Source organism: Botrytis porri (assembly GCF_014898465.1).
Source record: "Botrytis porri strain MUCL 3234 chromosome Unknown BPOR_006, whole genome shotgun sequence".
In the NCBI taxonomy this organism is placed as follows: domain Eukaryota; kingdom Fungi; phylum Ascomycota; class Leotiomycetes; order Helotiales; family Sclerotiniaceae; genus Botrytis; species Botrytis porri.
In genome coordinates, this window is record NW_024066080.1 from 1,040,185 (window position 1) to 1,060,282 (window position 20,098).

The 20,098-nt window shown below is 39.1% G+C and overlaps 6 protein-coding genes across 6 annotated transcripts; 2 read left to right on the top strand and 4 right to left on the bottom strand.

The window, feature by feature from the left end:
- Window positions 1-783: 783 nt before the first annotated feature.
- On the top strand, window positions 784-1,611 carry EAF01_004840 (uncharacterized protein; the record flags this gene model as incomplete). The annotated part of the gene is made up of 1 exon (XM_038913094.1): window positions 784-1,611. The coding sequence occupies one exon, from the start codon at window positions 784-786 to the stop codon at window positions 1,609-1,611; it is 828 nt and encodes a 275-aa protein (XP_038771180.1).
- Window positions 1,612-2,353: 742 nt separating this feature from the next.
- EAF01_004841 (uncharacterized protein) lies at window positions 2,354-3,528 on the bottom strand (the record flags this gene model as incomplete). Its single annotated transcript, XM_038913095.1, has 3 exons — window positions 2,354-2,759; window positions 2,826-3,347; window positions 3,434-3,528. 3 exons carry the CDS (start codon window positions 3,526-3,528, stop codon window positions 2,354-2,356), a joined length of 1,023 nt encoding a protein of 340 aa, XP_038771181.1.
- Window positions 3,529-6,600: 3,072 nt separating this feature from the next.
- On the bottom strand, window positions 6,601-8,021 carry EAF01_004842 (uncharacterized protein; the record flags this gene model as incomplete). The annotated part of the gene is made up of 2 exons (XM_038913096.1): window positions 6,601-6,868; window positions 6,919-8,021. 2 exons carry the CDS (start codon window positions 8,019-8,021, stop codon window positions 6,601-6,603), a joined length of 1,371 nt encoding a protein of 456 aa, XP_038771182.1.
- A 2,250-nt stretch (window positions 8,022-10,271) lies between these two features.
- EAF01_004843 (uncharacterized protein) lies at window positions 10,272-11,540 on the top strand (the record flags this gene model as incomplete). Its single annotated transcript, XM_038913097.1, has 2 exons — window positions 10,272-10,396; window positions 10,460-11,540. The coding sequence occupies 2 exons, from the start codon at window positions 10,272-10,274 to the stop codon at window positions 11,538-11,540; spliced, it is 1,206 nt and encodes a 401-aa protein (XP_038771183.1).
- Window positions 11,541-12,527: 987 nt separating this feature from the next.
- EAF01_004844 (uncharacterized protein) lies at window positions 12,528-14,531 on the bottom strand. Its single transcript, XM_038913098.1, has 4 exons — window positions 14,326-14,531; window positions 13,795-14,271; window positions 13,616-13,740; window positions 12,528-13,566 (listed from the first exon to the last, which is right to left on the bottom strand). Exons 1-4 carry the CDS (start codon window positions 14,353-14,355, stop codon window positions 12,972-12,974), a joined length of 1,227 nt encoding a protein of 408 aa, XP_038771184.1. The 5' UTR covers window positions 14,356-14,531; the 3' UTR covers window positions 12,528-12,971.
- A 3,422-nt stretch (window positions 14,532-17,953) lies between these two features.
- On the bottom strand, window positions 17,954-19,491 carry EAF01_004845 (uncharacterized protein; the record flags this gene model as incomplete). The annotated part of the gene is made up of 4 exons (XM_038913099.1): window positions 17,954-17,999; window positions 18,278-18,468; window positions 18,541-19,170; window positions 19,225-19,491. The coding sequence occupies 4 exons, from the start codon at window positions 19,489-19,491 to the stop codon at window positions 17,954-17,956; spliced, it is 1,134 nt and encodes a 377-aa protein (XP_038771185.1).
- Window positions 19,492-20,098: the final 607 nt, after the last annotated feature.

Consider the following 20,098-nt stretch of genomic DNA (forward strand, 5'->3'; position numbering starts at 1 on the left):
AGCATAGAAGAGTGTCAAACCCTCCCTTTCCATTCGGAGAATAAACCCATCTTCCCAGTACTCCGGAAGTAACGAACCACCCACCCACCATCGTGACAACACTCCTAATAATCCGTATATTTTCCAAACATCAAAAATGGCGAGCAAATGAGCGACTAATACAGACCGCATATTCTCCACTAATTGCTAGAGATGCACTTTGAGAATACTTCTCTCAAGGTAGGTAAAGAGCTGAAAAACAAGAATCCACATCAACATCTACCAGGGAGAAAGTGTTTTTATTTTATTCCATTTTATTCACCGCTACGAAGAAACATTGAGATGCTATGACCACCCTGAGAATTTCATCGTATAATTCTCTGGAAAGGGCGATGCGTGAATGGTTCATGATATTTGAGTCCCATATTCTTGGGCAGCCTTTCTCAAAGCCTGTCGTGGCTGGGTCTGCACGTACCGAGAGACTTTCTTGTGTGAAGATTTTCTGATATTCCAGATTGAGACGTGAATCGCTAGATTCGTGCTGAGTATATAAAGAATGGGAAAGTCGTCGCATTTTGTAAGACCTTTTTTGAGGATCACAGTATTGTACATTCGTTTGGACATTATAACGAACGCGCATTCATTCGTGGGAGACGAAAATTCATTCATTCATTCATATTATTTCTGAAGTCCAGAAAGCAAGCAAGAAAACGAATAATTAATTTCATAATCGAACATTCCTCAAATCACAAGATCAAGAATCGAAACTTTTCAACTCCTGTCCACCCACACTCAAATAATTCCATGAAATTCGAGTCTCGCTCCCCCCACATCGCCGTGGCCCCTTCCACCGGCGCCCGCATCCTCTGTATCGACGACTACAACGACGGCCGCGGCGTCTTCGTGCAAGCCTACCTCGAATGTTTGCGTCTCTGGCAAGCCAACTGTTCCCCAGACCGTCGCTGGATATTCAACGACATCTCATCCGCGGGACTCTATCTCACCACCGACTTCAGCAAAAACCATCGATCTCTCTTCCATCATGAGCTCCGCAGGCCCAAACAAGAAGATCGAAGCAACAATTCTCTCCACGCATTTCAACAATCCAAAGCATGTGATAGTTTCGAGAAACGCTGCATCTTAGCGCGCGTGGGAACGAGAGAGATGAGGGGAATCAATCGCGAGGATTTCGGCACCAAGAATATGATTATTTGTTTTGATCATGGGAATATGGAGATCTTGGCTTCGTTGCGCGATGAAGCGGAGCGGGAAACACGCGAGTCTCAAAAAGCGAGGATTCATTATATACCGCTTGGGAAGGGATGGGAATATGATTTAGATGCGTTTGCGTGGGCAAGAAAAAATGTTCGACAGTGGGCGACTAAGTATTTGAGATTTAGAGAGCCAGCTGAGTTGATTGGGAATGGAAGTTGGAGGACGATGCAGGTGGTGATTAATGAGTATGAGTGGATAGCTTTGGTGAAGGACCACGAGAGGAGATTGAGGAAGATTGGAGAGAGAACGAAATGTGCTTTCCATTTCGTTAGAAACGATTATGGGAAGGTGGTTAGTGTTACTGGGGGGAGAAGAGAGATTGAAGTTGCGGCAAGGATGATTTGGGAGAGTTTCTAAGCTGAAAAGTTCCTTTCTGAGCAGTGCTCTCGTTTTTCATCTTTTCTTTTACAAAAGCTTTTGGTGGACTTCTTGGGAGATTAACGATACCATGATATAGATTACATTACATATAGATTTAGACTAGACTTTTGCTCATACCGCTGGGTACGGATCGCAAGACTCGGAAAGCGAAAAGAGATACAGCTTGTAGACATGGTTAGATTTCCTTTGTATTGGAATAGGGGAATCAGTACCCGACGGAAAACAAATGTAAAATAGATGGTTGGAATTTCTCTTATTTGACAGACTGATTACTTTTCATTCGCATTGTGAGTGACTTTTATATAGACCGGAATAAAAGAAGATGATTTACACGGAACTTCCACTTGGAGCAAAGGTGTAGCGGAATAGCCAGTCGTGAACATGCAAGTGTATGTTATATATCATTCAAACCTATGATATGTGATTCAGGGTAGCTATAGACCCATGGACCCTTTAAAGAAAATGATTTAATTGAACATGCCGACTTTCTATGATGTACATCCACTAGTACGCCAACTGAAATAGCCAAACCCTAATATCTCCAAACGCCAATCTCCATATACTTCTGTAAAATCATGTTACTATCTATATTTCCCTGCCGATCGTGTATTCTTGATGCATCCTTCGCTAATATAACACATAAATCTATAATTCCGTACACCATATCCCATGATTTTCGTCATTTTGATTAGTCGGCTCTGTCTAGTTCTATTGAACTTCATTGACCACCTAAGAGATTTTTCACAATCTCGCCTTGCCGATTGTCGCCTGGGCACCTCTCCCTTTCTAACTTCATTGGCATTATTATCGCCAACTCAGGACAATACTCGAAAATCTTCTTCCTATGATCGGGGTCTTTCCAGACATCGTCCGGAAGCGTCCCTCCTCCATCTCGTACATGGAATCCCATAGGTGTCTCATGAAATCTGTCTTCGACCGAGAAATGATCCTCCTTTTCACCGCTGGCAACTCGTGCTCCTGGCAATAAAGTGATACGTTTTCCATACCACTCATCTTCGGGGGCCGTATCGTTAATGCGGGATTGGAATCCGAGTATCTTTTTTACTGTGGAAACTCTTCGAAATGAAAGCCCACCATTGCCTGCGAAGTGATCACCGGCGATTCTGTACAAACATGTTAATCTTTGGCTCGAATGGTAGTAGATTGCTTAAGAGCAAAATATCTCTTACCTAGGAGCGCCAGCCCAATCATAGTCTAACCAATCATTCAGACTTTCTTCCGAATTTCCACACATAATACTATCCGACTCATATTTGAGCAACCATTCGACCTCCGGCAAAAATTCATCATAGAATCGAATGTCCGTAAGCACCCTAAAAACATCCTCCTTACTATCCACCTTCCACGGCTTAGGAAGAACAATCAAATCCAGTTTTCCGTTAGCCTTATGATATTGTGTTGCGAAACTGCGAGATACAACCTCGACACTCTTATTCGTGCCGATAAACACAAAGCGCCAGTCCGGCGGCACAACTGAAATCATATGTAGAATTTGCGGGACGAGATGAGGAATAGGTCTGCCTTCGATAAGAAGCGCAACTTTGGAGGCATTGAATTGCGCGCGCGGGTCATGGTTGGGATACCAGTCTACTTTGATAGTGGGGATCTTCTCGATGGCGGAGGATAATTTGTTTTTAATGTGTCCTTCGACAACTGGTCGATAGCGTGGGAGAAAATGTGCTACCCACCATCTAGATATGAAGAATTAGAATTTGTTCTCTGGTCTGCGGAGTATGTTTGGCTCTCAAACCAGGGCTGAATTGGGCGCAAGACTTACGTTGCTATCAGTGCTACCAGCAACAGAATTCTGGTTTTATTCATTACCAGTAGTCCATTACTCAACGGACTAGACCGAGAGGGCAACGACGACATTGTTTACGCACAGCAAGAAGAAGAGGAAGTGCAGCTCCGATAAATTCCAAATAAGTGAGTATGGGAAATCAATTCGTTTTCGCAATAACAAAACAAAAACGAGACAACACCCCAAAGATCAAAACAAAAGAATTGCAAGCGGACTCAATGGAAGAAATATGATGTGATATGGGACGAGAAGACAGGACTCCCCGGCCAAGAGATTTAAAGCGTGCTTGGGGTATTTAATATTATGTAGGGCGTGGAATTCAATCGGATTATTGTGTTCTGATATGCCCCCAATATTTATTATCTATGCGCTTGCGGGATGGTCGGTGTTCATACTGATCCGACATCTACAATCCCTGCGTGCATCTTTTTGATGGAAATTGGGGATACTATCAATATCTATTATGGTAATTATATATCAACTGTTAGTTTTCATTTTTGAAGATATAAATATATTCTAGATATATCTGCAGGTACATAGCCACCAGCTTCTCAATCGGGAAGTAATGCTGTTATTGGAATTGCTAGTTCCGGGGGGGGGATGAGGAAGAAAAAGATATCATATTCCGGAGAGTTCTTGTGGGTTGCGTGCAAGACATAATGGCTACTATGAGGAATGTGGGAAGCCCCCTTCATTTAGACGTCTGGCTTCCTGCCACCATAAAGAATTTCTTTCATCAGTCAGTAGTGATAGTGTAGTTTGTTGATAGATTATACAAGTAGCAAGTCTTGACAATCACAATGTTCATATGGTAATGCAAAATTTGGAAGAAAATTTACAATAACGTAGTTTATCAGTGGGTCGGTTATATCAATGGATTGGCTATTTTTACCTTAAATTGTTATTTTAAAGCTATATTATTTAATAATAACTAAATCAATTGATTAAAACTATTAAGAATCTAATAATTTAGGATTTATTATATTATTTTGATAGGTTCTTGTATTATAATCTGTCTTTTCGTATTTATTACAATATTGATTAGAAAATACTTTTTTATTAGAATTTCCTTCTTTTTAATGTTTATTGTATTGAATTTGAATATTAATTTTTTGTTGAAATAATATATTAAGAGTCTTTTATTTAGTAAATACTTTTTTATATATATTAATATTTACTTAATATTTCATTTACTATTGAAAATATACAATTCTTTATATTTAAAAGTATATTTTTATAAGCTAATCTTTTTGTACTTTTAGTTAGAATTAGTATAATCTTAAATATAAATATAAAAGAGTTTATTTGATAATAAGTTATTTGAGATTTAATTAATATTAGTTAAAAAAGAGCTTTAATTGAGTTGTAAGGGGTTTAAGAGATTTATTGATTTAGATTGAAAGAGGGGGGGGGTAGGTATTGTTACGACGGGTAACATCGGATCACGTGATAAGTGTCATGTGATAGGACGTTGGAGCCTTTGGAGCCTAGGATCCAAGGAGCCAGGAGCTTTTGGAGCTTAGGATCCAAGGGATCCAAGTAGGACAGAACCATGGGTTCTGTAGAGCAGGAAGGTCTATATAAAGAAATGAGTTTCATTATAATGTAGAGCTTGGTGCTCAAGAACAATCATTAGTTTCATTACTATAGTTACGAGAATTGCAACCAGTTACAACCTTATTGAATTCCTACTTGAAGTCTAGTCTAAACCACCTCGAGAGATCTCTAGACACTTCCACGTGACCCTAGAGGCAGCTCCCGTAACAGGTATATGAATTCGAATATCTAATTTCGAGAGTATAGTTTTAGGATTGAATGGGATTAAACTGTTCCTTAAAATTTTGATTTTATATTCTAAAAGGTGATTGATTTTGTGTATATAGCTTTAAAAGCTATAAAGAATTCAATCTTTAAAATATAATTAATATATATCTTAATAAATTTATTAATTTAATCATTATATAAATATTTTAGATTATTAAAATAATTAATATTAAGTAATTAAATTAAATAACTTGAATATAATAATAAACATAAATATATAATATTATTCTCTTTATAATATACTTGAAAAGCTATTAATTTATAGTTTTTATGTTTATCTAGCATTAACATTCGATATTTACTCTTTCTTTAATTCTTAATATACTTATTGAAATATTTCAATTATTTTAAATCTGTTTTATTATTTATTTATTTATTAGATGTAAATTTAATAATTTATTTTATAGAAAGATTGGTTTTGGTATACTAATTAAAAAAATAAATCTATCCCTGGACTATTAGAAATAAAGAAATAATTTCGCCCTTTTCATTTTTATATATTATTACTATAACTCATTCTTGATTGCCTAGCTATATAGATTTACTTTTACTATATCTCTCAGTATTAATAATAATCATTACTATGTATATAATTCTTATTATAAAGTCTATTTCATTAAAATTATAAAAATCTCTATCCAAAATGTCATATTTCGCTTATATATTTGTAACTAATTGAAACCATTTTTTAATAAGTTTAAGATTCTTATAAAAAGCTTTTTGAAAGTTATAAATATAATTAAAATGTATTTTTAATTTAATTCGATGTTTTATAAATTGATATACCTAGAGCTTCCCAATGTATTTTGTATCTTTCGATTTAAAAATATAATTTACTATATCTTCTATATTCTTAAGTTTAAATAGAAAATCTTTCAAATTTATATTAAGAATATATTGAATAAATGTTTCCTCTTTTAATTTAATCAAATTATAACTTTTTGATTAACTCTCAATCATATTAGATTTACTTCGAATTCTATTATTTAATATAGTTCAAAGTATATAATAAAGTTGAGCTGTCTTTTAGATTGATAATTTTTTATTTGATTTAATAGCTTGAATAATTAAGATTATATATACTTCTTTAGAATGAATTTTCATAATTAATTATAAAGAAAATGTATATTGAATATAGAATAATAATTTGAGGTAAAAGTAGTCGATTTATTGATATGGCCGACCCACTGATAAACTACGTTAATTAAAACTACTAATTAGTCTATCTAAGCACCTGTAATTCCATCTCATGTATACATACAACAAAAACCTTTTCACCCAAAATAGCCGAACCCCTATCCTAGTCACCCTATACCATATTACCATCCCACTCCTCCATTTGCAAAAGTAGGAAACTCCTTCCCGTGATGCGATACAGAACATAATCTATATTCCGGACACCAATCAAGTAGTTTATCCATCTGATCCTCTTTCCACTTGTGTACGCGATGTAGTCCCAATGGATGTGGATAATCGATTGATTCAACACTGAATGTACGTGTAACTTCTTCGGTGGGCATATTGACTGCATCATCTTCTTCTGGATCAATGCCAATGTTTTCTTCGTCGCCTTGTAACTTTCGTAATCTAGAATATATCATTAGTATATTTCAATGACTTGAAAAATCTGGACATACTTTTCTTGATACCATCGATCTTCTGCCAATTCTTCCTCTGGTTCTTCCTCTTCCTCCTTCTTCTCTCTCTTGCTCTTCTGCTTCCCATCCTCCTTTCCATTTACATTCACCTGTGCTTCTTTATCAACTTGCTTGCCTTTGTCTTCTTTCTTATTGTCCTCTTGATTCTCCACCTGGACCTCTTCTCTCTCGGTTTCCAGCTTCTTTCTTATTTCCTGGTCCATTTTCTTCTTCTTTTCTTCCTCCAATTTCTTCTTTTGAGCATCATCTTTCTTCTTTTGAGCTGCGTCTTTCTTCTTCTGTTCTTCCTTCTTCTTCTCCTCTTCCTCCTTTTTCTTCTGTATCTCTTCTTTTCTCATCTTCTCATCTTCTATCCTCTTCATATCGTCAGCAAAGTCCCAATTCTCTAAAACCCTCAACATGCTACTCCTTTTCCTCATACTCAATCCTCCCCTATGACCCTTATCCTTGACAGGCGTTCCAACCAAGTCATAAGCAAAGAAATCATCGACGCTCGTTGCAGCATTAGAACACAACATGCTATCGCTGTCAAAAAGCAGAATGTGCTCTGCCGGTGCGAGATTCTCCCATAACCATGTATCTGTCATGAATTTGTTTCTTGCTTTGAGGTCTGTAAACAGAACGGTCTGCGGGAGATTCCGTATTTGAATGAGACCTTGTTTAAGGTATCGAGAGAGTGCCGCAGATGTGGAAAATCGGGCAACGTCTTCGATTGAAGTATATATAAGTATGGGCCATGTTGGACCGAGAACACTGCCAAAGTGCAGGACTAGAGGTATAACCTCGGGACGATAGCTATCCTCTATTATCACTGCCACTTTATTGAAAATCGTTCCGTTGAAGTAATCTCCAAATTCATCCGTTAGAAGATTCGCTTGTGCTGTAGCATTTGGCTCGCCAGAGAACAAATCTGGAAGGGAAAAAGCTAGCTTCGATGAGTTGAAACTTTTCGTGTGATTCGAATAAAAGTTAGTGGCATCGTGGTTTGGACCGGAGATTTTGACTGTCCAGATAATTATGAGGAAAATGAAAGCCCCAAACCCGATATTCCGAGCTTGACGCTGCTGTATATCGACTGACATGACCTATAGACTGCAGTCGTATCTGAAAGAGCTTTGATAGAAGAAGTTTTTCGAAATACCAATGAATGTATCCTTCTACAGACAGTCCTAAAAAGTCTACCGAAGCATCGAGTCGGACATGTATGGCCCCTAAAACGAATTTGACAAGTACTAGAAGTTCAATTGACATTGAGAAGACTGCTCTTGTGCACTTGCAAGGAAAGTCTTGGCCTTGAGATAGGGAATATCAAAAAATGATTGATGAGGGTCTCACATGTTTTCGGCAAGATAAGGAAATATGTATGAGAACGATCGTCACAAATCATTAAGTTCTTTGGCATGCTCAAGGCAGAACTGATATCAAAAAAGCCACCTTTCATATTTTAGAAAAGGAGTATAGCACAGAAATTTCGATAGTGCAAGGAGCTAGTCATGAACTTTCACAATATCTTTTCTATAAAACCGATATCGCCAACGAGCTGTTTCTCTTACGACTCGAAAACCAGGCATTTCATGAGACATCGTGGACATTAGAATTTCCGAAAACAAACTTCGGCAGCTTAGTTCTGCAAGCAGATAATTGTGGCATTCAAAATCATCCCTGTTTTGGAATTCTATATGCCACAAACACATCAAGCCAGGGAGACCACCAAATCGATTTCCCCCCTCATTTCAGATCTCAAACGAGCTGATTTCCTGACCGGGCTAATGAGCCCCGAAGGAAGGAGAGGACACAGTCAGCCTCTATCACAAACATATGAGCAGAACGAGATGTCAATTCCGAAAGGACATATGATAGGATATGATCGATTTGATAGGAATAAAGAAAAGGAAGGAAGCAAGAACGAGCCCTGTCTATGACTTCCCGGGTTGATGAGGTACTTATAGCAGCGTGAGATTATAAGAATAAAACGTAATTGAACATACGCAATCAATCTTGTTGTTTCATAGGGTGATAAGATACGATGAAGTTATTTTTCCTGGAATCTTTATCTATGATACGAGGGCGTGGTTTTGATGAGGGCCCAATTAAAATTTAAGCGAATTTCCTCAGCAAAACTATGTTTTATTCTCTAATTTTATAAATATAAATTAATTCAAATGATTATTATAAAACTATAAAATCCAGGAAACATATGAAGATTTAAGGAACAATTAAATTGTTATTAAAAATAGTAGTTTATGTGTTATAAAAGTTAATGAATTCTATATAGAATTTTAATTCTTAAAATAAGTATTAATTCTTAAAATAATTTTAAATATTAATAATTCTTTCTATGTCTTAAACAAATTTTTTTTTTTATAGAAAATCTAAAATCATGTTATAAATCTTTATATTAGAATCTATATTTGTATAAAAGCTGAAATATATAATGATATTCATTAATTTAATATTGAATTCTAAAATACGTGATTTTTGATGTAAAAAGTACTTGCGCACGGACCCGGGTCCTCGACTAAAACACGCCCCTCGTATGAATATTTCCCTTACTAGCGAGGTTTGAAGTATTACGATCGATCGATCTACTAATTAACTTGTGTTTTATCTAAGAACGATTTGAACAAACCCTTAAGAATAGATACTTACCTGAGCTAAAATTGTATTCAGAATTCAGTAGTATATGTTTATATAAAAGTAATATTCAGTTTAATAAGAATAAAAATAAGAATATAGAAGAATAATAATAAAGAAGAACTATAATACTAATATTCTACTATTAAATCCTAATAAACCTTGCTAGCTCTGTACAATTTTTTCAAAAGAATACGACAACTCACGAGAAACTTAAAATGTTAAATCCTTGCCGGACTTTTTCGAATTTTCCCACGAGAAACTTAAAATGTTAATCCTTGCTAGGCTGTTTCGAATGAATACGGTACCTAGGCCTCGGTACCGAAGCTAGGACACTACCCAGATACCGACTTCTTCATCCCATGCTTTCAGTCTTTTACTCCACGCTGCTCAAAGATTCATTTATCCAAAAATGTATGTAGATCCATTTTCTTCCATACTACTCCGTACCAGCAAAAGAACCCTTGACAAAATTTCAAACTGCAGGCCGCGTCATGTTGATGATGAATTTCTTATCGCTATGATTTGACACTTTTTGTCCTTCAGGAATTCGTGTCTAACATTGGATTTGACAATTAGCCAGTGATCAGTTTGTATATATCGAATTACTCAGTTTCCGGCCCTTCAATTTGAGACTTGTCTGGAGCTAAGAGCTTTCTGAGCCCATTGCGGAAAAATCGATATCAAAAATCACAATCATGTCGTCGCCAAATGGTGGGATGACTGTGGAGGATATATGGGCCACCACATCATCAACGATGGTGGTCGCATGGTCGAAAACCACGAGACGGATACGGGTTGTTAGCGGTGTATTTTTATTTTTGTAAGTCAAATCCATGTCATATTCCAATTACACACAATATACTAACATCATATTTCAATTAAGTATTCTTTCTGTTCTGCTCTTCGGATCTTCGATACCAGAACGTCCCTCACTCCCCTCACTACCCACGATCCCCGAAGTAACCCTTGATTATGGTGCACTGGCACCCTCCCAATTCAATCAATCCAAAGTAGCACTTTTGATAGAAAACCGCGTCAATCCAATTATTTCTCCTCTCATGTTACATTTCATGTCCGTCGTACCTCCCGATTGGCGTTTCCGCTTTATGGGAAGTCTTGAATCCGTCGCGCTCATGAATTCCAGCCGGGCAATTCGCCAGCACGTTAAATCAGGAAAACTTGACCTAACGTACATTCCCGCCAACATGTCCACAGGGTCACAGGAAGAAATCAGTAGATTCTTGACGAATCTATGGCTCTACGAGACGGTTCTACAACCTGCAGAGTGGTTACTTGTTTTTCAGACAGATAGTATGCTCTGTGCGAATAGTAGACAAAGTCTCAACAATTGGCTGGATTACGATTGGGTAGGAGCACCTTGGAATCCCAATGGGAAGTTTGGGGGAAATGGAGGATTGAGTTTGAGACGCGTGAGCGCCATTATCGATGTTCTCCGTAATCAAGTACGGGTAGATAATTCAGAGCCGGAAGATATCTGGCTTACCGATCGATTGGGTCATCGACCTGGGGCCAAACTTGCAAACGGAACAATTTCACTCAAATTTTCGGGAGAAACGCATAGTGGACCAGGAGAGCGAGTTGCTGCTGAGAAAAATAAGGGGAAAGGCACAGATGGGACAAAAGCTGGTGGATTAATTAAGGGAGTTGATGATTGGAGAGATGGATTTTATGAACCGATGGGTTATCACACCGGTGGGAGTGGAGTTATACTTCATGGTGGGATTTGGGGAACACCCGAGAAGAGAAAACACATTTGGGATTATTGTCCGGAGGTAAAGATGACTTTAAAAATGGATGCCGCAAAATATGTTCCAGGGGATTGCAGTTCGAATTGGAAACGATGGGATATGGGACAAGAGGGTGTTCATCAGGCTGATGAGAATGTGGAAATTATTGATGGGGTGGAATATCCTATGTTACCTGCAGGTTTGGTACCTTGGTAACATTGAGTAGGAAGTTCCTTCACAATACTTTTTCATTAATCTCTACTTCAATATTTCCTTTTCTAAATGTTTATTGGCGCGTCGTGAGTTGGGATGGGATATAGAAAATGGACTAGGTAACATAACATATGTATGGTCTACACTTGATGAATCATTTCACTTTTTCTGACAATGGAGCTGGAGCAAAGATCGGATTGGGCGAATGTGATTCCCAGGAGATTATGTATCTATCTATTCAGAATGAGAATGGCGTTGATTTCACACCCTTCCCAGGACGATCTCTTTTGTTACATTTTCCCAAGATGTGCGTAATTCAAGATCCCCAGATCTCTCTCAATTTCCCAATTTCCTTATCTTTAAACCCATCATGTCCAAGCATCTATCCCTTACATAAAAACATCACTCCACTTCTTCCCTCCCTTACATACTGTGAGAATCAGCGTCTCAGCCATGATTCGGGTGGCGCGGTATGGCGAGATGATTCCTTGATGCTGATGTTACTCTCTGAGGGATAGATGCTACACCCCGGACGCCAGTTTTGAGGTTGGGGCTTGAGGTTTAAAGAATTTGTTGTGGGGGTAGGGGAGGGGTATGGGTAAGGGAAGGGGAAGGAAAAGGGGGGTTGTGAGGGGAGGGGATGGGATTCTATTTTTGGACGGGCAGTTGCATTCCCTATATGTTGAGTGAGATGGAATATATAAGTTGTATTTATTGTAGTATTATCATGGTTGATTTTTGGAATTGAGGGTTGAGGTTTGAGTTTTGAGATTGGAGAATTAGATGTTCTTAATATAATGTCCCTCCTATGTATAAGGGTTAACATCCAAAGGCTTTCAGAATAACGCTTCAGAATGAACAGTCAGATATCTTCTGAATGCTGATTTCAAATTTGTTATTCAATTGCTTTGGATATTCTAGTTCGGATTTCAGGTTCAATTTTTGGTGCTGATACTAACGTGTCAAGATATAGTCAGGTGTACAGTTTGATATGCAGTGTATTTCAGTCATAGAAAAAAATATCCATTCGAGTTGATAAAGCATTTCCATCTTCTTCCCATGCCATCTTATGCCAGCCAACTCTCACTTTTTCCCCCTCAGCACCCCCAATACCTCCAAATAATACTCACAAAATGCCACAACACGCCTCACAATACACTTTCACCCATTATCTAGTAGTGCGCAATTTGGTATTTGAGGTCTCGTGTCTTTACTCTTCTGATAAAGCGCTCGTCTTCGAAGGAAAGTAGAGAACTATCCAAAGTCATTAGCCTTGTCTTGTGCGACGAATAAAAAGCTTTAAAATAGCATAGCCAACTAAGTACAAGAAAAGTTCTCCCGATCAAACACCATACACGAACATCTAACTCAGTACATGAGTAATGAGTTCCCAATCAACAAAATCAAATATTCCAACCATAAACCCTTTAAAATCTACCCATAAATCCGTCTCCAAAAAGCCTGCCCAACAACCATCTTCCAATACCTCCAGAACGTCACCACAAAAATCCACGTCGCAACCCCAAATACATAATACGCCCCCCAAAGTTCACTCCTCACCTTCGTCAAATACGCGAAATCCAGAACCCCAGCCTCCCACTCCTCAACACTAATCTCCCCCTTCATCAACCGTTCCAAAAGCTGTGCATCCAGCGCCGCCTGATTAGTACTCGACGCCACATGTGGGCGAAACGACGCAAGCGCATCACCTACGAAAAGTACTTTGCCATTAAACATGGATGGCTTAGCGATTTCGCGATCGTTGACCGCGGAGATAAATGGTTTTGTGGTTTTTTGTACCATTTCGGCGAAGGGATCGGGTAGGATCTCGAGAGCGAGAACTTTTTGTTGCACCCACTTTTGGGGGTCTACTTTCCCGATGGGTAAGGTGCTGCGGTGTCTATGCCCGTCGATATCTGTCATTAAGTCTACATATTCCTGTGAGCTCTCGGGATGTTGGTTATACCAGACCCAATTGAGTTGGCGGTGACCGGGAGAAGTATTTCCATCTTCTCCTGGGATGGTATAGCTATCGTTCGGTTAAACCACAAATACGGGCACTTTAAAGAGGCACATACAGAACAATATAACCGCCTTTGTAAGCGAAGAATGTCGTTTTATACGCAAATGTCATTTTTGTTTCCTCCGAAATCTCACTTTCTGGCGCCGTTCCTCTCCAGGACACATACCCAGCATAACTAATCTTTAAATTCGGTTACAAAGCCCGGCGTACTTTCGAAGAAGATCCATCAGCTACAAGAACAAGATCGGCGTGAATCGTTCCATACTTTTCAGTTCCCGTTTCGCGGTATTTGACAGTGACCAGCTCATCTTTATATTCGACTCCAGTCACTTCCTTGCCGTGATCATAGATAGCCGAGCCCCGCCCCACTAGCTTGGGAGGAGGTTGAGCACAGATATCACTTGTCAGACCGTCAAAATTGGCTCTCATAACGTTATATAGAATTTTCCAACTGGTCATTGCAATAGAGATATTCCACGTGCTTTTAACTTTGACATTCTGATCGAGATATTGGACATTTGGACTCATGACAGAGTATGGTGTTTTGGTCTCGTCATGTTTGTTAATAAATGCTTGGGCATGACCCATGGCGGCTATACCGGCTCCAAGACTCATTTGCTGAGAAAGGGGATTACGTTCGAGTATTCGAACATTGTGTCCAAGTCTTTGAAGGACAATTCCGTGGAATAGAGCAGTGAGGGAACCTCCGATCTGTTTGGATAACAACTGTCAGTATTTGAATCACATGCCGAGTTCTTGCCTCACAATCACGACGCTCATGGGAGTCTCGGCCATTTTCGTAAACTTCAATCTCTTGACGGCCAGAGTGCCTTGGCGATAATACTATGCTTTATGAGAGATTGATTGATTCAGTCGGGACAAGAGAAGAAAAGATTAACAACATGTGGAAAGATGAGTCTGTTAATCTGTAGGTAGGTATGAGGCACAGCATGTAAATGTTAGCTTACAGTTGACATTTCCCACCAGACATGCAGACTTTTTGATGGTACGTCCTAAGGTCGTTTGCATCTGGCGGCTATTCGACCAGATCAAGCAATGACCGATCGGTTATCGGCACTTTTTTGAATGCATCCCCACACTTGAAGTGATGAGGGTGCATCTGGTGGTGTGATCACTGAATACTTCCTCGAGCATTCACAGTAAGCTGCGTCCATAACAAGACGTACTATGATCAGGTTATACCAACATTACATCGGAATATACTCCCAAAGACAAGAAGGAAGCATTCTCCAAATATGAGGATTGGAATCGAGATCTTAAATAATAGTGCCATGCTTGATATATGAAGCAAAAGATACCAAGTCTCTCCCCGCCTTTTAGCGACAAATCGCAGCGCATCTTCAATCGAAGACGCTTCTTGCGTGGTAAGATTACATCATCTTAATGCTTTCATCAATGAAGCCCCGCATCTACATCCAACTCTACCAACAGATGGCCTCAAGAATAGCCCATTGGAGTAAGTAACCATAGCTGATACCTACCAGGAGCCGTCACAGCTTGCTTTCTACGATATGTCCTTGGAAGATGTAAGTTCAATTGGTTTTACTGCAAAAACTCAAAAACTGATCACACATACAAAGTGAAAGACACCTACGAGCGTCCGTTAGACTTCATACCCGAAAGACGGTACTCGGCCCAAAAATGGTAAAGAACAAATCAGAGTTTACGCCATTCTCGACGGGTATATTGAAGATCTCCTATCTTAAGAATCTCAGCAAGTAGCTAACCTTGAATCAAAATAGGACGCTACAGCTGTATCGGCAAGAATTTATCCCTTGTGCAGCTGTGTGCCATATTTGTGACGAGATATGATATCAATTTTGGTCCAAATGCGGATGATCTTGTTGTGTGTAGGTAGAGATATCAAAGATCAACTAATCAGCATCCTGGGAAACTGAGCATTTGTTTCATTCCAAGGGCATTCAAGTAAGACATGTAGGGGGAGAGAATGTATGGGCAAGGGCATGTAAGAACACATGCTCTGATACCACAATTTTATGATATTGCGCCACTTTAAGCCTAACCAAGGGATAACATGGCGTTCCTGTTAAGCAAGGGAGTAGAAAGGCCCCTTATCAAGCCTGAGCTGATTAACTGGTATAGCAAGCGCCACTTATCATCAGCTCAAATCACGGTATCGGAATTATTATATTATTCTCGAGGAGCTTGAATATCAAACAGAAATTTGTTATATGGCGGTAGAGGTGCTCCCTTCCCAGAAATCACTACCCATACCTATCTACAATCAATAGTTACAAAATTAATCGGAATTTTTGTTCAGCTAGAATAGTTGTCATTTTTGAAGTCCTCGAAAATCAGATAGAACATCATGATGAAACATCAGTCAAGGAAAACAGCTTAACTCATCCAACTGATACAATTTATTGGCTCATTTATGACATATTTTCTAACTTTGGAAAAAATTGGTAATACCAGAGTAATGGAAAAAGCTGAAAGGTTGAATAAAAGCATCGATTGGTATAAATCCCATACCATAGTTTTCAACGATAACAATGACACAATTTCAATCTCCTCGAAATACAAGACCATTGAATGTTGACCATTGAATGTTGCCCATTGTTGACGGACTTTTTGATACGAATATCAAAGCAGACACCAGAAAGAAAAAACATTCGATCCACCCAACCAAAACTTGAACTCTCTCGATCATTTCGAGCGATTCAATTCTTGACTGAAATATAGAAATTAAGAGTCTTTCACCATCAAAATCCATTCAATATATAAAGCATCTCATCTCAATAGCAACGAGAATCAACAATCCATTCATCAAAATAGACTGAACAATCAAACGATTATCCAATCATCCAATCAAGACCACCATCCACTATCAACCCAACATCATAGTACAAACAACCAGTATAAACCAGCAATAACATTTCTCCTCCCAATACCTACCCAGGTATTATCATTACGCAGAGAAGATCCATCAAAATCTGAATCATCAATCAACCACTCAAGCACTCGCTTTCTTGCTGTCACATTCCACATTCCTCCTCGCTTTTCATTCTTCCCAGAGCTAGCTAGCTAGCTAGCTAGATATATAACCATCATGCGTGAAGAAAAAGTAATCTTACCTCCCCGAGTCCCAGCACACTCATCTCATTCACGAATGAATGTAAGATTACCCACCTACCTACCTACACATCATTGCTACCGCTACCACATCACAGAAGAAAAAACCCTTACAACATCGACTTCCTACCCAGTAACCCCCCCTTCCTCTCTCTCAAACAATACCACCATATAGATATCTCCCACCCACTCAGCACCTATCTCTCTCCCATCCATCCCCAATTCCGTCTGCGAGAATCTCCAAATCTCAAAAGTCATCGATGAGAATAGGGTAGGTACCTACCTACCTAGATAAGCACTGTACATTATTCATCTTTCCTATCAAATAACAAGTAGTGCCTACCTAGGTAATCGAAGAAGCCACTCACTATACATACTATATGACAAACACATGCAGATAACATGAGACTTAATACCAAATACTCGTAAACAAGCGAAAATGTATACACAATATGATAAGATGTAATACCTAGTATGGAATATGGAAAAGGGGTGGCGATATATTAAATTAGATAATCCATTCTATTTTCGCGTGTCCGAAGTTCCCGTTGTAGCCATGATGATGATGAAGGGGAAAATCAAACACACGTATAACAGAACACGAAAGAGGAAGTCCACACCTGGCAAAACTAAAACCTCAAAACTCAAAACTCAAACCTAAAAAGTAATACAGATATGTATTTTGGTATCTATCGCATAATCCAACCAACCAACCATCCATCAATATCCATCCTATCACTAGAAACACAACAAATAAAATATAATAATAATGATGATAATAATACAAAATGATCTATCTACTCATCAATCGGCATGGCAAGTTGCAACATCCCATCCAAACAAGAAAACGAATCCAGAAAAGTCTAACTTATCTAACTTGAGTTAATTGAATAAAATTTTAAAGAAATGTACTCCGTAGTACTACAAGCACGGACTCGAAGATCGTTTCTATTCTCGAGAATCCTGATAAGATACTGCTCCCCTGCCGAGCCTCCCCTCCACATGTCGATAACCCCCGCTTGGTAAGGCTTTTGGGTGATGTAACATGGTAGAGTACAGGTAGGAAAGTTACGGCGTGATAAGTTATAACTCGGATCCTTCGGAAATTCACTTCGGATGAATATACACCGAATGACCGTCGATGGATGGATGCTTTGAGTTCGAGACGCCTACTGAATGAAGGAGGTAGGTAGGCCGTTGCATTTCTTTTGAGAAATCGTAAAACATATGGAATGGAATATATACTCCGTAGATGACGCAGAATATAACGTTCGCCACTTTATTTCTTGGGTTGGGTTTTGTGTTTGATCATTACCATTGAATATCTGACACATGAATTTTCGTTAATAAGAATGTTTGACATTTGACATAAACCCAATTTAAGATGAATTCCTGATTGACACTTCAATACGAACTCGGATAATATAGTGTTTAGGGGGCGGCGACTTTTAAATAGCTTGACATCAAGAAATGTGTGATAAAACCGGGTGCTGGCCGCTTACCGCTCGCCAAGAATTATCCGGCTAGGATCCCCGAAAATGGATGATTTGGAGTTTCCATTGCCCAAGGGAAATTGGAAGATGGAAAAGGGGTTCAAACTTACGCAACAATTCCAGCAATTGCAATCAACACACCAATCACTGATTTATCGCCCACAGCGCGTCCAGAGGTCATCCATCCAAGAGCAACGATCGAGCATGTTTTGACATGGCCAACAACAGTACTCGAGACGGGACCCGTTTGAGCAATAATGAAGAATTGTGATAAATTAATTAGACATGCAAAACCGCCCGACTAGGAGATGGAGTTGTTAGCTGACAGTGCAATTTGCATATACGAGTTTAACATTAACACGAGAGCACATACCATCATAATCAGAACCCATCGGTTGACAGGCACCTCCGCCCAAACGGGGAAGGTGTCGACGAATGGAATAACGTAGAGCAACATGAAAGCTGCTAGTGGTGCTTGGCTAAATAATAATTGCATGCTGTTGACTTGCAATTTCTTGTGGTAACTGGCGATCCATACTGTGTAGAGAGAGCTGGCGAAAATTCCGGAGAATGCGAAGATGACTCCTAAAGTACTGGTGGTTTGGATATTGGCATCAGCAGCAGGCAGTGAATCGTAATAAGAAACCATTCCTACACCGAGACAAGCTGGTATCAGAGCATATATCGCATTTCTAGGCAAAGTGGATCGGTACAAAACGAAATTCATAAGAGCGACGGTTGGTGTGAGGAGAATTCGAGCTACTTGGTAGAAAGTAACGGTCGAAAAGGCGAGAGATAAATTCGGTAGAATGACATTCAATGCCATGGAAATAGCGAGTGGAAAGATGTCCTTGATTGCAATTCTTTTGGGTGTGAAGAAGGCGAACCGTGGTCGCGAGAGTGTGAAGAGCGTCAGCCATGTTACTGTGAAATGGAAGGCAGCAAATGTGAGTTGTGCGAGTTTCAATGAAGGATCTGAGAAGATTGCCTTGTTTGTGAAGACCTAGAAAATTGTCAAGATGTTGTAAGGAGATTCTCAATGTCGAGAAAGACTCACGATACCGATTGTCGCAAGTGTATTTACCACCATCCAAATGATTGAAGATCTCACAGAACTTTCCGGTGCCTTTGGTTTATCTTCTGGTGGTGGTGCAAGTAAATCTGCGCGTTCAATGTCTTCTTCCAATTCCTCTGGTGTTCTTGAATTGTAGTCTCCATCTTGTGCATCCATCAGAGCACGCTTTTCGGTCTTATCATCAAATCTTTCTTCAGTCGACGCAGAGCTGATAGAAGAAGCCAAACGATCTGTTGATCTGTCCGCCATGATGTAAACTTTGGTATTTGCAAATATCGAGGGACGTGTAGAGAGCTGATTAGATTCAACTGGATCAAAAAGAGGTGGTCAATCAACGAGTATATAATATATTTTAATGTTGAAGGGTATTCAGAGAGTATAATAATTTATCATGACATGGAATCCTGAGTGAACTCTTCAGGGAATCTTTCAGCTAGTTCATCCGGAGACAGATGGGATTTAATATCGAAAACGGCCTTTGAGTTAGCACAGTAATATTACTGGCATCACATCACCGGGGTAGCTAGCAGTTTAAACCACTCGCACGGTACAACTGCACCGCAAACATGCCAACTTACAATTGAGTGGACACCATCGGGGACCCCTTTGGTGGCTAATTCTAAAACATGCCACACTCATGATTGAATGAATGTAGGGGTATTATAGATTAAGATCCCTACGAAGTAGATGATAGATGGGTGGTTATTATTATAGATCGGGTAAGAAATCCAAATAAATACCAAGGGAATGGACTTTTTGGCTACATTTTTACCATGTAGATCTTCCTCTTCTTTCATGTATGGAGTCCATGGTATATGTCCTGGGTGTAACCTTTTTGATATTGGACATCCATTGG

Excerpts from the sequence above, each read along its gene's own strand:
- EAF01_004844 (XM_038913098.1), bottom strand. The coding sequence starts at position 14,355 with ATGGCCGAGACTCCCATGAGCGTCGTGATT. Across the intron at positions 14,272-14,325 it reads CTCCCATGAGCGTCGTGATT|ATCGGAGGTTCCCTCACTGC; the intron begins GTGAGGCAAGAA and ends TTATCCAAACAG. Across the intron at positions 13,741-13,794 it reads TTCACGCCGATCTTGTTCTT|ATTAGTTATGCTGGGTATGT; the intron begins GTAGCTGATGGA and ends CCGAATTTAAAG.